Genomic DNA, 17,198 nt, shown 5'->3' with positions numbered 1-17,198 from the left:
TTTGATTAGTCATACATATCATACAGCGCTCATTATTCTGCTTTCTGTCTACATGCATCACATTTAGAGAAGTACAAATAATCTTTACTTGATCTTACTTGATATATATATATATATATGAATATATATATGAATCATGTGTCAGTTTAAACTGGACTGTTGCTTTAATTAATCAGTGTACTGATGCTGCACATGTCTCTGGTCAATGTAGGCCGTTTGACTATTGTTGCAGTAGCGGCGCCTGGCCGCTGGGGGGAGTCTGCGTTACTGGGGAGCACACTTGACCCGCTCATATCGGTCTCATGCCTGTGTGCAGCCAGTAGGTAGGAAAGCGTTTGCAAAGCCGCGGTGATGGAGTGCTTCACTTTACTTCTCTCGGCGACTGTCGTCGTGGTTTGTCTTCGCCTGCTTTTCGTGCAAAACGACCCAAACGCCCCTCCGTGCATCAGAGGATGGATCCCGTGGCTTGGCGCTGCGTTGGAGTTCGGCAAAGCCCCTCTGCATTTCATTGCACAAGCAAGAACCAAAGTAAGTGTGTTAGTGAGTCAACACATCCATTAAAAATATTATAGCACTGTTTAACTTTTCTCGAACGTTTTATTTTGCTTTTTTTTTCAAGCAAGAAGTGGGATACTGTGCAGAATAAGACTAACATCTAATATATATTTTTTTAAATGAACCCATTTTCACTGGTGACTACTGAATGTCCAAATATTTGGCTCACTTTCTTTGTAATGCACCCCTTTAGAGCTGTTATTAATATATATTATAGCTCTTATTAGACTGACTGTAACATGCACTACACACTGTACAAGTTGTGCAGATCTGACCACAGGCCTCAGTTTGTTTTCTAGTCCGGTGCATTCATCAATACTGCATTCACAAACTTTATAAGCTCAAGGTTTAACTTCAGCATGTTTTATGTGTATATGTATGTATATATATTTATTTATATATATATATATATATATATATATATATATATATGTATATATATATATATATATATATATATACACAATGATTTATAAAATGTCATCTGCAGCAGAAAACACACGTCTGCAGGTAGACTCTCCTGTATGTAAGGAGTCCCTAAAATTGTATGTGTTCCAGATAATACACACAGCCTCCTCAATTGGCAGACATAACCAGATGTTGATGACATCACACTCTGGTGATCTTTTGAGGACTATGGAAGGTCAGAAGTCCAGCTCCTCCCCTTTTAGCAGCAGTGTTGCATAGGCAGTAGGGTCTCTACATGGAAGTGTCTGTCATGAGCCGGTAGAAGTTGGCTGAAGTACAACACTGTCTTTTAGTTTGAGGATTTGCCAAAAGCTTGAGCACCACTACATTTACATTTACATTTACGGCATTTAGCAGATGCTCTTATCCAGAGCGACTTGCAAAAGTGCTTTGCCATTTACCCAAGAAAAACCTCAGCTAGTTAGAATAGACTAATAGTTCAAAGATATCTCTAAGCTTTAGACATTACTAAGCACAAGTCAGTAAGGTGACCATAGTACTCTTGCTATTCATGCTATTCGTCCAAGTATTCTCGGAGAAAACAAGTTTATGTTTTACCTTAAAAAAAAGTACGATTAGAAAACTGCTTTAGACTTTAGGTTTGATTGAACTTCTGATAGAGATGGTCATATCAGTTTGGATAAGTATTGCTATTGCTATTGTGTTCACGTCCACGCGAACACGCGATTGCGGAGCTGAGGCAGACGTTAGAAGTCCTATGAGATCTTTGAGAGAGGTTGTCAAACAGCTTAACCTCACTCTCTGCTTTACATCTTGCTTAACTGCTTTTATGTCCACGCACACTAATGTGCGGCATGTCAAGCACTTCCTGAACATGCTACAACAATGTTAAGAAACTAAAGGCTTTCTGAGCCCAAACTGAACTTTAAACACTGTTTTGTTTTGTTCCTAAACTTTCAAAAGATTTGATCTATTACTTAGTTCTGTTTTGCACTCAGAAAAAAAAAATAGCACAAAATAGTTTTAGTATTTGTATGTGTCTCGGGTATGATAAACACACACACACACACACACACACACACACACACACACACACACACACAAGATTTCTCTTTTTCTTTCAGTATGGGCCTGTCTTTACAGTTCTTGTTGCTGGAAAGCGGCTGACCTTTGTTACGCTGCATGAAGACTTTCGAACGTTTTTCACATCCAAAGATGTCAATTTTGAGCAAGCAGTGCAAGAGCCTGTTCACAACACAGGTACTACTTTCCACTGCTTCCCATGACTGTTGTAACATAACCTGTAACCTACCTATACTGTTCTTATCAGTATAGGTGGTATCTTTTATCAGTGTTATATGTGATGAATAAAGTGTCATAGATACAGTATGAAAGATAATAAAAAGTGCATAATGCAAAGGTGGAAGACAGTAGAGTTTCAAATAGTTCTCTTTGTATTGAATAAAGTATATAGATATATAAATTAAATTCAAATAGTGGCTGGAGTTGACAGAGAGGTCAGCTTCTAACCAAAGTAGATATAATGTAACTTCACTGAAAAGGCACAGTTTCTCACCTTTTCTACTGTGTTTGTATTTATTATATATCTGTTCTCCTGCTATTGATATGGTGTTTCCCAGACAAAAAGCCACTTTGTCATATTTTCTGTTAACAGAGTACTATTAACAGAGTATTGCATGTATAAGAAGGGCTGGCTGCTTTTCAGATCACCTGCTGTTGCAACTGTTAATTGTAATATTGTAGTTAGTAAGCCATGTGGTGTAGCCATAACAGCTCGGCACGCTTTGGGTTTCTCTCTAGCATCCATCAGCAAAGAAAGTTTCTTTCAGTTCCATCCGGCCTGTAACACTTTGATCAAGGGGCGACTGACTCCAGGCAACACCGCCTTGCTGGCTGACCACCTGTGTGAAGAATTCAATGATCATTTGGAGCGTTTGGGTCGCAAAGGATCTGGTTCTCTCAATAACCTAATCAGGTAGAATCTGTCACACATTATTTATTAAGGCCTTTTTTATGCGATGGAAGTGTCCTGTAAGCATTTCAGTTCAGTCAATCTAGCGGTCAACCTTTATTATCACTCAAAAATGGTATATTCCGATTTTTCAAACACCAGCGAACCTATTGTAACTATCTAATTAAAGATGGCATGCATAACTTTTTGGTTGGTTAGTATGGCCATAACACGCAATAAACATTTGTTAGAAAACTCGTCTGTCCTTCTCTGCAGGAATGTCATGTACCCAGCTGTGATGAGTAACCTCTTGGGCAAATGCAATTCACCCGACAGTGCCTCGGAAAAGCGAGAGTTCATTGAGATGTTCACCACCTATGATGATGGCTTTGAGTATGGCTCCCAGCTCCCTGACATGTTTCTGAGGTGAGTGACTGCCCAGTGGCCTGATGGCCTAATTACTCAGTCAGAAAAAGTACTCCTGCTCCTGCTTTTTCTACACTGAAGGATGTTCATGCACTTTTATTTATTTACTTTATTATAAGGATTTAGGCTCACACCAAACAAATGTATTTTTGAACTAAACACCAGTTAAAGGCATAAGCATTGCCCAGCATAGTTAGTTTCGTAGTTAATACACTTGCTCCACTATTATTTTGCTTCCTATACTTCAATTGAATTGAATTGAATTACATGGACAGGAAATGGGCCAGCGCAAAGAAGTGGCTTTTGTCTCGCTTGGAGAACATGATCGTCAGAGCAGTGGATAACCAGGCCAGTGACAGTAGTGGTAAGGTAAGTACACTGTTTTGTTCTTTGAAGAGGGACAAAATCATTTATTATTGTGATGGTTCTGCCAGTGCATGGTTCAGTGACACTTTTTGCTCAAACACACCTGATTTGGTTCATCTGTTAGTCATCAGATTTAGTAGTGCAGAGGCTGTGCAAATCACTAGTGCTGGTAAAACATCTAGGCGAGAATATTTATTTCTTGCTCTGCTTAATAAAATATACTACCACTAACATCTGAAGTGTTCAGCTGCTAGTAGTGATAGCATTTTGCTGTCTAATTATGCTTGGATTGGTGTAGAGGTATCTCGAAATATGATAACACAATCTTATAGGTGATGTTTTAATTCCTCTCTTCTCCAGGACCCCGTTTAAAAGAGGGTTTAAGATCAATTTTATTCAGAGACTATTTTGACTGTTTGGTTGGCTTGGGGTGTGAAGCTCTTAAGGGTGTCTTGAGAGGTCATGTTATTTAACCTGTCACTTATAAAAAAGGATAAAATGTTAGAAAAAAATGAGCTGAAATATTTTGATTCAATTTTCCAGCAGTATGAAATCCTCAGATTGCACTTTTGGAGATATCTACAACTGGTGAGATTCTTCTTGGTAGAGGTCACAAGGCCTTAATATACAACTGAATGTTCATATAGAAAGGAATGGGAGGGCATATATCACAATGATAAACCTGTCAAGAGATATTAGGGTATGTCTAAAATGCTACATCACCTTTACTGGATCCCTGTCGGTATCTATCCTGTATATATGTTATTTATTGGTGAAAGACAAGTTTCTATTTTTATTTATGTATTTATTATTTGCTTATTAATTTATTCCAAATAATTGTTTATTATCCATTCTTGTGTAGAAGTATATTGATTAATTTGTAGGTTAGTGTTTGTATGTTTGTATGATATTCTGTGTAGTCGCATCAAAAGGTGTAAATGCAACACTGACAATTGAATGTTCAAAAGGTTGAGGGTAAGGGTTTTCTACATTAAATAATATCAGTGGATATGCTGTTTCATAAAGTAACCAACAGAACAGCAATAACATCTGGTCCTCCAGAGCAGAACTGAACTAACCCTGTTTTTTATAGACACATTTCCCAACAATTTCAACTAGGATTGTACTATAGTATATGACAAAATTGACAGAATTAGTATTACTAATACTAATATTAAAATGAAATTGTGCCATATTCCCAGACTTCCTGCCAGACCAAACGAATGGACACTGTGTAATTGCATGATCCATTATGGATTTATTATTAAAAATGGCAAGATATTAAATAAGCAGCAAATGAAATATTGCTTCAGGGGTGAGTAAATCCTTTTTAGTAGTTTTGTTTTTTAAATGCCTTATGCTGCCTCTCTACAGACACTGCTGCAGCACCTTGTGACCACAATAACAGACAAATTTCTACCCAGTTATGGATTACTGATGCTTTGGGCCTCCCTTGCTAATGCAATACCGGTAAGTCCAATGCTAAGTAATAACATAAGCTAGTTTAGGATTGTGATGTATATAGTTATGCTATAGAAATAGCATATTATATGATACGTGACTTTTAGTTTATTTGCAATAATTACTGTTTATTCATTCAGTCATATACAGTTTGTCTTTTAAAGCTAAAAGGGAGATGTGTTTGGTACATTTTGACATGCATCATATCATTTTCAGATAACATTTTGGACCCTCACCTTTATCTTGTCCAACCCCAGAATATATAGGATTGCCATGGACCAGATCAACTCTGTCTTCAAAGATCGAGGTAAAGAAAGACCTCACTAAAAGACGTGTTGCAGCAAGCAGTTTCTCTCTCTCTCTCTCTCTCTCTATATATATATATATATATATCCATTTCTTATGTTGAAAAACCTTAAGAAATTAAAAAATTAAAATGTTGTGCAGCAATACGAGGTATGTAGTCTAAATTATACAGTACTCAGCACCAGTTTCTAGTCATAATAATTACAATAATAGTTATGCTCTTAGAGCTATTTAATTTTACACAAAATTGACCTATTCAGAACTCTCCCCTCCTCTGTGAAACCAGTAATTTTTTTTGACCTGGGTGTGGTGTGGTTAAATGTCTAAAGAATTTGAATGCGACATTACTTGCTATCCACTAGATGTCCACAGAGCCTAGTCCTTTCTGTGCTTCAACACCACAGATACATACATAAATGTCATGTTAACTGGTGTTCTCCGCTGTGTCTTCCATTTAAGAAAAGATTCAAACCTTTTCATTTCATCTCGACAGGGTAAACTGTGAGCTTTCAGATACGATAAGATAATCCTTTATTAGTCCCACAGTGGGGAAATTCTTAGTGTCACAGCAGCAAAGGGATAGCAAGACACTCAGATGCATAAACGTAGATAAATTACCACTATATACACAATATTAATAATAGAAGTAAAAAAACAATAACAATATTATTTACAGATTGTTTACAGCTTTATTTTACTAAAAATGCTAGCTTACACAGACATAGCAAAAAAAAAGTTTCATTAAGTTAATTAAGTTAGCTACCTGTCTGGATCAGCAGCACATTTAGACTGTACAGGCATTAAAGACCAGCTCATGCTCCAGTAGAAACAAATAGTGTCACACATTAACAAACATTTATATTCATGGTGTTTGGCTGATGCGTTAATCTGGAGCATTCTAACTACATTTGAATCATGTAACATAGAAGAATGTAGCATTAGAAGTCTTGCGCATCTACTTGTTTCGCATGTATATCAACGATACCTTTGACTTTTAAAGTAAATCGGAACCTCCAAAGATAACTAAAATATGACAGCGGCAGAAAGGTGAAGCCAGAATGTTGCAACAGTGTTGAAATGACATTCTAGCTGAACAGCCTTATCTAGAATGCTGCTAGACTATGATTAGCTTTTAATCTAGCATGGATACCCTCTCACGTCCCACGTTGTTTTTTTCCTTTGCGGGCTACTTTTAACATCCCTTCCATAGCTAGTGGCGTTCACGAGACCTTACCACACCACTATCTTTGAATAGGACAAACATTTTGGAGACGTAATAATGAGTCAAGACTGTTACATAACAGTTTTGGGGTTTTGGAGTTGGCCTGTGTTACAGCTCTTCTTTGTGTATGCTGGATTTGCATTTAAATGAGGCGACAACAGTGTTTGAGGTTTGTGGGATGTCACTTCTATGTTCCATACTCTCATTATTAAACTGTGCCAAGAAAAATAGGTCCCTTTTTATTTTTTAACATTGTTTTAATTGAAGTTAAGGTTTCATTATTGGTAAGCATAATTTGGATAACAAGCGTAAGCATAAGTATAATTTGGATAACATGTAAACTAATGTGTTAACTAAAAAAACAAAAAAAATGAATGACCGAAGGGACATGACTACCTCAGGTCTCTTAATTAGCACACATTAATTCATATTAAATCTTCTTTTGATTAACATTAACATGAGTTACCACTAATAAGATTAGCTATACTTAGCATTAGGTATTAGGTATTGCCTGACAAACTTGGTTAGCAAGTTAGCTACCTTGGACATTAGCTACCTTGGACATTTGCTCAGTTAGGTGTCATTACTTTGTTTTGTGGTTCAAACACTTTTCGTGGCAATAATGTCTAGATTAGTGATTTCCAACCCTCCAACCCTGCTCCCTTTGGGTTGGAGTTAAAACCTGCTGGATGGTAACTATCCAGAAGGAGCGTTGGAGACGACTATAGCTACACTATATAGACAAAAGTGTTGAGACATCTCTTTCATTGTTCATCAGATCACGGGAATTGAACAGTTTACAATCTCCACTGTCCAGGAAAGGCTTTTAATACTAGCCCACGTCTGCTTTTTAGCACTAGCCCACGTCTGGCATTAGGCATGCTGCCAATAGGTTCATGTTTATCTCCTCCAGAGAGTCCTATTCTATTGGCAGTACTTTTCTACACGGAGTGGAGCTTTTCTACAAGCTGTGTTTGCGCATTTGCACACATCTGCATCAGCAATAGGTGCATCCTACTGAATGTATTGATTAGAAGGACTGTCCACAAACATTTGGATTGTGCATTATATATTTTCAGAATTGTAAGAAAAGTATTATACAATGATTTAACAAAACTGCCTATTCATAATATACTATTTCAGTTGGTCACTGTCATGCTCTTGTAAATATAGTACAATATAGTACTAACAACATACTATACTAACAATATAGTATAGGTGGAGTTTGGGCGGTCACAGAGAAACCACTCTCATCTTTTTACTATGCATGGGCTTGGATTCCAATTCTGCTCTAAGCCGCAAGGGCAGCCAGTATGACTATTTCCATTTCAGCCATAAAGCATCAGAATAGGGGTTAGCGGGAATGGCAAGACACATCAATATGCCACAACACTTTTAGTAATCTGCACAGTAACTCAAGTCTAACCCAAACACTGTTTCGAAGTTAAGAGGTATTCATGGTCACAATTTGCTCTCACACCTGTGTTCATTGAGAAGACAAGGAAAACACCAAGGTGTCACTGGATGATCTGCACAAGATACCATACGTGAAGTGGTGTATCCTGGAAGCTGTTCGCCTAAGGGCTCCTGGTGCCATCACACGCAAAGTAATGCGGCCCCTCAAAATTCAGGTCAGCATCCAGAGAATTTTCATCATCATTCATCATAATTTCATTAAACTAGTCCATAATGCTAGTCCTAATTGAATAACAAAGGGGTCTCTGGGTTAATCTTCTTAGATTTTTTTATACATTATAAACATTACCATGTCAATCAGAGATACGTTGCGTTATTACATCGTAGTTCCTCTCAAGGTTTCAAGTTTTTTCATGCCATTGTTGCCATTGGCTTGCTTAAAAGAGGCTGATGTCGGTTATGAAACGCATTAATAAATTAAAAATTTATTTTTTTAGAACCCTGCATTACAAACTTGAATTCCATGTGCTGTAAAATGTAAAATGCTTGCCCTTACCTGAAAACAATAGCATCGCCTGGAAACATGCGTTGGAGTTTGTGCACACGGTGTCCGAGCAATGACTGGACGACACTGTATGATAGTTGCACGTATTAATGATGTTGTTGCTAAACGGTCACACTGCAGCATTCTCTCTCTTTCATTAATACACATAACCAGATTCCACCTCCATGATGTGTGCACTATTATCTTTCAGAACTACATCGTTCCTCAAGGTGACTTATTGATGTTGTCTCCTTACTGGGCTCACCGAGAGCCTAAATACTTTCCAGATCCAGAAGACTTCAAACCTGTGAGTAATTCTTACACGAGAAAAACACTTGCTACTACTACTACTACTATTGCTACTACTGCAGTTAATGTAGCAATACCTTCATAAACGCCCTAATAAAATCATTAGTTAATATTAAATAGCTATATCCTTCAACAAATCTGTTCTAAGTGGAAATGACGGAATAAATAATTATCTGTGTGCATAATTATCAATGCCTAATGTCATAGATCATTATACCTTTATAATACCACAGTTGAAGGAAAAAATACACAGTGTATGTGCATGTTGGTCGATGTGTGCAAGTTGGACTTTCTTTTGTCAGAGTGGATTATTTTTAATGAAACATTTCTTCCCACAGGAACGATGGGAGAAGGCAGATTTAGCAAAGAATTTCTTCTTGGAAGGCTTTGTGGCATTCGGCGGAGGCAAATATCAATGCCCAGGAAGGTTAGAAACAAAACGAAAATGAAATATACAGCTCCAGTACCAATGGATTCCGTATTTTTCCTACCTTTACAACTATCTAAAACAAAGTAACAATAAAGGCAGCCTTGTGCTTTTTAATACAGTGTCAGGAAACATGAAACAAGTTACAGCTGCATATGGTGATACCTCTCACTATATTGTACATGTACATGTATATGCAGGTCCCAAATACCCTGCAACGACAAAGCCAATGTTTATCATTGTATTGCTAAAAAGGTAATATGTAAGATAGAGATATAAGTACACATTGCAAAAATTTGCAGAATAAATAACATTGCATGGTCAAGTTGATCCTTGGTAAGAGATGCAATTATGGAGGTCCGGCACAGTTGTGGAGTGGTGGTGGTTGTGGTTCCTCTAGCAGACCTGGTTCTCTTTCAACATTTATTTAGCTTCTATGGAAAACACCCCCCGTGTGACCAACCATGGAAGGCTTCCTCTCACAAAGGTTCACCCATGTCATCCTAATGCTTGTCTTATTGGATGATGGACAGCTCCATTCCTTGTGTGTTTCAAGAGACAGTCCTTTTGGTCTACACTCCTGGAACTATTTTTTTTATTACTAGGGTGGCTGGTGGGCTTTGGGGGAGCCCCCATTCTTTTGCAGCCAGGGTTTTTTTATTTTATTTGATGGCTCTATGGGCTTGGACCGTCTTGTTCCCTCTACCCAGGATTTTTTTGCTCTGCATCTGATTCAGACTAGTTCAGAAAGCATGCAGTATGGGTGTTGGCTACATCTGTCCCGTAGTGAGATGATGATGAATGAATGATGAAGGAGAACACTAGGTTACTTGTGTACTTGAGTGAGGAGGAGTGAGGAGTGAGTGTGCTTCAAGAGTGCATGTTTCATATAGTAATACTATTGTATTTTTTGATAAGACACCTTATTCCTGATTCAGAAAACTGAGCAAATGAAATTGCACAGTTTGGTTTTGGTTGCCAAATGCAACTGGTGGATCGAATATTTCCCTGCTTGCTCTGCAGCAAGAAATGTCCATGGCTTTAAGCTTTGGATAACAGATGACCCAAAAAGCAAAAAAAATAGGACATTCATGCAAACAGTGTCTACATTTCACTTGTATTTGAATCTGCTATTTATATATTTGACTTAAAGTGAAGCTTGCTTTAAATACACTTATGTGTAAAAATATGCTGTATATCCAAATGTTTATGGACACCCCTTCTAATGAATGCATTCAGCTCCTTTAAGTTGCACCCATTGATGGTACAGATGTGCAAATGTGCACACACATAGCTTGTCTAGTAACTGTAGATAAATAGAATAGGACTCTTTGGAGCAGATAAACATATTCCTAATGGCACCATGCTTAATTTAGGGCATCAGCTAGATACTTTAATCCATATAGTGTGTGTGTGTACGTTATTCTACATATTACAGTTGTTCTAAATTGTTATACAGTATGTAGTCTCAGACCTTATGAACTGCCAATGGTGGCAGAGAAAGCTCTCTGGCTAGGTTTCTCTATCCTTAGTGAACAGTAGAAGCTAGACACTCCTGTCATTCCTAAAGAGCTGCTGGGTCATCAGTTCTCTATAACAGCCATGAGACATGGGTGCAATACTCACATACAGGGGGGTAAATTCTTCTTACTGTGTCTCTTATGGAAGCTACCTTTAAATTCAACACACTCAGCGCTGAAGTCCCAGCTTCTTTCAAGGTGTACAAAACCAGAGGACTAAACATGGCTGTAAAAGGTGTGATTGCATTTAGCCAGAAGACCATTAGTGAAGCCAGCTACTGATGTTGGATGATCTGTATTTAACTCAGAGGTGGGGAACTGAGGGCCAGGATCCAGTACAGCTTGCTAAATTCTCTGCTCTAAAACATGGTGATAATATTGTGTATTGAATAACTCCAAAACTGTGCAAAAACCCCTTAATTGTAGTGAAATACTGAGACACTAGTACAGGAATTTGAATTGCATTGTCATTGTGCCAGCTAAATGTCAATGCATGGGTCCCTCCGGCCCAGCAGATGACATCAGGATGCCCCAGGAGAGCACGGGGCCTGGGGCAGTGTGACGCTCGTAGAGCCAGATCAAGAGCAAGAGCACATTCCCAGCTGCACCGGCACATCAAAGGCACAGACACAGAGCAGCAAACCTTTTTTTTCCCAGCTCACACACACACAAACTGTCTCACTAGGTCTGATAGAAATAGTATGTTTTAGTTGGGCATAGATGTTTACTCTCAAGGGAGAGTTGGGAAAATCCCATCACAAGTATGTACTGACCATGCTCTCTCATACACTGTATGTCCAAAAGTTTGTAGACACCTGCTCATTCAATGTTTCTTCTGAAAGCAAGGGGATTGGTAGTTAGTTTGCCATCCTTTTTAACAGCTTCCTCTTTTCAGGACGTCTTTACAATTAACAAGTTGGAACAGAAGGTTTGATTGCGTTCACTTAGTCCTACAGCTGATCCCAAAGTTATTGGATGATGCCCTATCACTCTGATACAGTTCCACGAATGCAGATCCACTGCTTCACAGCCCAGTGCTGATGGGCTTTATACCCCTCTTTTCAACATTTGACATTGACCTTTGCTGACCTTAGGCTCATGTTCTATAACATGTAGCAATAGTGGAACAGTTCAGGTGCTACTCAGTATCATTTCTACCATCCACTATCATCTCTGCAGTCTTTTCGTGCATTTTGCAGCAGGTGATTGCTGCCGCACCAGGACTTCCAGGACCAGCTGCTTAACTTCCTTTCTGTAGGCAGATGCGTTGGTTATGAGGCAAACCACAGTGGCATTGTCTGCAAACTTCAGGATCTTCACAGATGGGTCCTTGGACATATAGTCATTTGTGAATAACTGAATAACTTTTCTCACCTTTTGTCTCCTAAACTGCCTTGCGATGCTTTGCTCACCAATTTAGGAATGAGCAGGGGGCAGAGATAGGGGAGATAAGGTGGAGGTTGTCCTATGCGCCGGCAGTAGTACTCATTCAACTAATTAGTGAGCTTCTCAAGCTTTTTGAGAGGAGGGTGTCACTTGTTAATTTTCTGGTAATCTCCTATTAAGACATGTTGTCATTTAATGTAATCTGAATTTAAACACAGTTGGCAAAATTAAGAAACACACAACATGAAAGGTGCAACATACCAAGGCAGCCATCTATGACACCATATTAAAATAAACCTCTTTTAAGAACATGTCATAGCAAATAACTTTTTATGCATTTTTTATTTATACAAGCTGTGTGTGCGCAGCTGAATAACTGTGTAAGTACACACAATGAAAGAGTAGCTGATTTCACTCATTAGTAAGGGTGTCTGGATGCTTTTGCACATTATGTGACATTGTGTATTAGTGTACGAGTCAGACATGTTGTGTTAGTGACTTACTAAAATAAATGCTGCAATATTCGGTCCATCCTTAGTTAAGCCGGGTTGCTATAAACAGAATCCTATTATTATAATGAGCTGATTCACAGAGAAGGCTCATGAAATCATCAACTCTGTTGGGTTGTCATAAATAAATACACTGAGCTGGACAGAGAACCAGTGATTTCAGTCCAATTATATTTTGATCATTTTAGGAGATTGGCCTGTCTGTGTCACCAGCACAATGTCCCAGTGTGACTCACAGGCTTCAAGGTTATTCCAACAGACTATTTCCAGCAGCATGACTCCTTTTTCTCCCTTTCAGAGAATACAACATTGCCTGCATTGCTTGATGTCTTGCGCTGTATCTCAACAGATCCATATCTTTTGTCTTCGAAAATGGAAAACTTTCAAAACAAAGAACAGAATGCATATTGTCACGTTGTGATCTCACTTGTGCCATGAGATCACAAATAAATTGTATTTTGTTATATTTATATTTTTATTTTATTGGGGGTGCAGTATTACATTATGGAAATGTAGTCCAAATATGTGTAATTGTCCATAAGACGAGTTTCTTGACAAAAAGACCCTTTATTGCATCTTAAATCATATTTAGTAAATATTTTTGAAGTAATAAAATCCAATACATCTTCCCTTTGGCTTTTAAATGTGTTTTATGTAACAGGTGTTCTGTTCTTTTCTAAGTCCAGGAAAATTATCACTTGTGGTAATAAGCCATACTTTACAGTTAAAACTGCTGAAGTACTACTTTAAAAGTAGAGTAACCTTTTTCCCTTTCATTTTTACTACCAGGTGGTACGCAATAATGGAATTGCACCTGTTTGTTACTCTGATTCTCTACAAATTCAGATTTACCATTCTGGATCCAGTACCTAAGCCGGTAAGAAAATCTGCACCTGCACCACGACAGATGCTAGACACAGTCAGTTAATTCCCAAAGCTGCATTGCAAATAAACACTAAAAGTGGTTTCAGACTAAAATGTTACCTTAAGCACCTCCATGCGTTCTTATGCCAATATGTTCCTAACTACAGCTCAGTGACATGGTTGCCATTCATCTTTCTCCAGTTCTACCATGTATGTCCAGCTCAATTAAAAAAAATAGATATTTTCTTCTATTAGCTCCCACTGTGTTAATGTAGCCACTGTGTTCATGTTCATGAGATGTAACCACTGCTGCTTTAAGAATGAAAATGGAATGGGTCTCATATACATGTCCTATTCATAATTTTTAGAGTCCTTTACATTTGGTTGGAACCCAGCAGCCTAATGGACCCTGCACAGTGGAGTACAGCCATAAGTAGAGGGCGGTTGGGAAACAACATCTTCGTGGACTGCTAGCTGTGAAAGATTTAGCACATTTTAAAATACTTAAACTGTGTGCAATTTTATTTGGATAAAAGCCACATTATCCACATGTGCATTCCAGGACAGTTGCTTTTGGTTTCTTAATAGAGCATATAGCATCAACCTTCAGATTAAAAAATTGCTGTGAACTCATGAATGTGATTTTTTTGTTGTGATGTTGGCATTGATTTTTACATTAGGTGTTTAGTATTAAAATGAATAAATTTAGAAATTTAAGCCTTGACCTGAATATTCCTTTTGTTATTTAGTCTCTGAAGACAAGATAGGACAACTCTTTATAGTTCTCTCCATGTTATAACATTGCAGAAATTCTTTTAAATTCATTTACAAATAACATTACACTTGCAAGTGATGATGCATAAGTAATCAAATCTTTCAAAGCAGACATTTTGATGCATGACAAATTGAGAAGTAGTAAACAACCTAATCAACTCAGTATTTTGGCAAAGCCTAATTCACAGTTACATTTAGCAAAATCAATTTTATATATCAATTTTAATTAGTAACTGTGAGCTGAATCAGATTTTCCAGCTTCATGAAGATGTGGTTGAAAATGTAGATACACTCATCATGAACATGAATGTCATGGCAATGCTGGGCTTTCAGTGATTCTAGCAGAATTAGTGTTCTATATCATATATAACATATACCTTTAGGAAAACAAAACAATTGGTGCACAAGTTCTAAAATCAACAGATGTTTAATATATAAATATATATATATATATATATATATATATATATATATATATATATATATATATATATATATATATATATATACACAAACAGGGTAAATGTATTTAATAATGTGTAAATTTACTTGGTACACAGTTGTGTTATACAACTATTGTGTTGCATAATCAATATCTGTATCTTAACCAAGTTTATTTTTATAGCACCTGGTTTGGTGCCCAGGTGAGCAACCAAGTGGCAAGGAAAGTGGTAAGAAGAAAAAGAAACTTTGAGAGGAACCAGAACACAAAAGGGGAACTCATCCTCCCAACAAAATGATGAACAACTAATGGATACACTGTGATATAAATTAGACCTAGTAGTGATCCTAACAACAGAAGTGCTCAAATTTAACCACTGAAAAGCAGTGATACTTTTTATTACTGGTACTTTTATTACTTTATTGCTGTATGTGTATCATTGTGACGTGAACATAACGAACAAAGTTTTGCACCTCATATATTCCTATTAGAAAAAATGTGCAACAATAATAATCTGGTCGCTAGACTGAACATGTGCACAAACACAGTGTGAGAGATTGCAGAGTAGCAGAGGATTTGCAAAGAAACAAGGTATGTAAATATAAAAACTTTAAAAAGAAAGAACACACTGGTGGGCCAATGAAGGCCCCGCTGCAGATGACAGAAGGATACTCATTATTCTTCAGCTGTCCGTCCGACAGATCTAAAACAGCGGGTGTGTATTTGTCAGAGACTACACAGAAGTTATGAAAGGAAATATAGAGGCTACACTGCAAGATTCATACAACAGACTTCCAGAATGGCCAGACTACAGAGCTGCAGAATTCCAAGATTAGCTTGTATGAGAGTAATGGTAAGAGTAAAGTGTGAACTGCCCAGGATCCAAAACCGACCACCTTATGTGTGAAATGTTGGGGGTGTCATGACCCCACAACAAGCAGGCGCTTAAGATAGTGGCATTGTAAATAGAGGCTTTGCAAAGCAACACCAGATAAGATTCCAGAGACTTGGTGATCTATGGTGGTCTATGAATCGCAGACATCAAATCAAACCAAATGTATTTATATAGTGCTTTTTACAACTGTCATTGTCACAAAGCAGCGTTGCAGAGTCAGGCATTAGACTGAGGACAAGAGATTAACAAGACATAGACCCTAAAAGACCCCCAGTGAGGAGCCAAAGGCGAACAGTGGTGAGGAAAAACTCCCTTTGGAAGAAACCTTGGGAGGAGCCAAGACTCGCAAGGGGGACCCATCCATCCTCCTCTGGTGAGAACTATTTATAAATTATTGATAAAAGTAACTGAATCACCCAGACTACTGCTCATGTGTGCAAAATAATTAAAATATAGCAAATTAATAATTATAAAAATCATAATATAATATAATCATAGCAGTGGTGGTAAGAGTAATGAGAGTAATGGATGTTAATGGTGGTAATACTAGTAGTGGCAGATCACATCCAAGCGGTAGGGCTCCAGCTCCAGCATCTCAGTATACTACAATTCCCTGTGTCCGTAAACCCTGAATCTGCAAAGCTAAACTAAACAGATAAGTTTCAGCCTAGATTTAAAGATTGAGACCGTGTCTGAGTCCCGAACATTATCTGGAAGGTTATTCCAGAGTTGGGGGGCTTTATAAGAAAAGGCTCTTCCTCCTGCTGAGGTTTTCTGAGTTTTGTAAACGAGTAAGAAACCAGCACCCTGTGACCTAAGTAATCTTGATGGTTCATAATATATAATAAATGTTTGTTATCTTCACTAAAGCTGCCTCAGTGCTATGACAGGGTCTCAGATTGGAATTTTCTAAGATCTTAGATATAAATGTTATGTTCAAGCAGTCATTGCAAGCAAGAGTTATGCACGAAACATGGCTGTTTTAATGTACACAATATGGACAAAAGTATTGGGACACCTGTTCATCCACTGTTTCTTTTGAAATCAATGGAATTAAAAAGGTTTTTTCCTGCTTTTGTTGGAATAACAGTCTCTTCTGTCTAGAGAAAACATTGTACTAGCTTTTGGAAGACCATTGCCGTGATGATTTGATTGCATTAAGCAACAAGAGCGTTAGTGAGGTCAGGATGTTTGAGTCTTATTCTATTGGCAATACTTCTGTACATGTACTAGACAAGCTGTGTGTGTGTGTGTGTGTGTGTGTGTGTGTGTGTGTTTGCACATATGTGTCAGCAAATACTTCAATTTAAAGTAGCTCAATGCAGTCATCATTCATTATAAAAGGCCTGTCCACAAACATTTGGACATCTAGTGT

The 17,198-nt window shown here is 37.8% G+C and overlaps 1 protein-coding gene across 1 annotated transcript; it reads left to right on the top strand.

Annotated features, from left to right (window-relative positions):
* Positions 1-284: 284 nt before the first annotated feature.
* Positions 285-14,388, top strand: cyp39a1 (cytochrome P450, family 39, subfamily A, polypeptide 1). The gene is made up of 12 exons (XM_072695948.1): positions 285-528; positions 2,109-2,244; positions 2,806-2,980; positions 3,233-3,382; positions 3,658-3,751; positions 5,123-5,218; positions 5,426-5,516; positions 8,235-8,368; positions 8,909-9,004; positions 9,345-9,433; positions 13,638-13,725; positions 14,081-14,388. The coding sequence occupies exons 1-12, from the start codon at positions 352-354 to the stop codon at positions 14,147-14,149; spliced, it is 1,395 nt and encodes a 464-aa protein (XP_072552049.1). The 5' UTR covers positions 285-351; the 3' UTR covers positions 14,150-14,388.
* Positions 14,389-17,198: the final 2,810 nt, after the last annotated feature.

The sequence above is a fragment of the Salminus brasiliensis genome, chromosome 1 (assembly GCF_030463535.1).
Source record: "Salminus brasiliensis chromosome 1, fSalBra1.hap2, whole genome shotgun sequence".
Lineage (NCBI taxonomy): Eukaryota > Metazoa > Chordata > Actinopteri > Characiformes > Bryconidae > Salminus > Salminus brasiliensis.
This window is presented reverse-complemented; position numbering and strand designations above follow the sequence as displayed.

Bases quoted from the DNA above. Each gene is read 5' to 3' on its own strand.
- cyp39a1 (XM_072695948.1), top strand. From the start codon at position 352: ATGGAGTGCTTCACTTTACTTCTCTCGGCGACTGTCGTCGTGGTTTGT. The intron at 2,245-2,805 runs GTACTACTTTCC...GTTTCTCTCTAG, and splicing joins AGAGCCTGTTCACAACACAG to CATCCATCAGCAAAGAAAGT. The intron at 5,219-5,425 runs GTAAGTCCAATG...TATCATTTTCAG, and splicing joins CCCTTGCTAATGCAATACCG to ATAACATTTTGGACCCTCAC.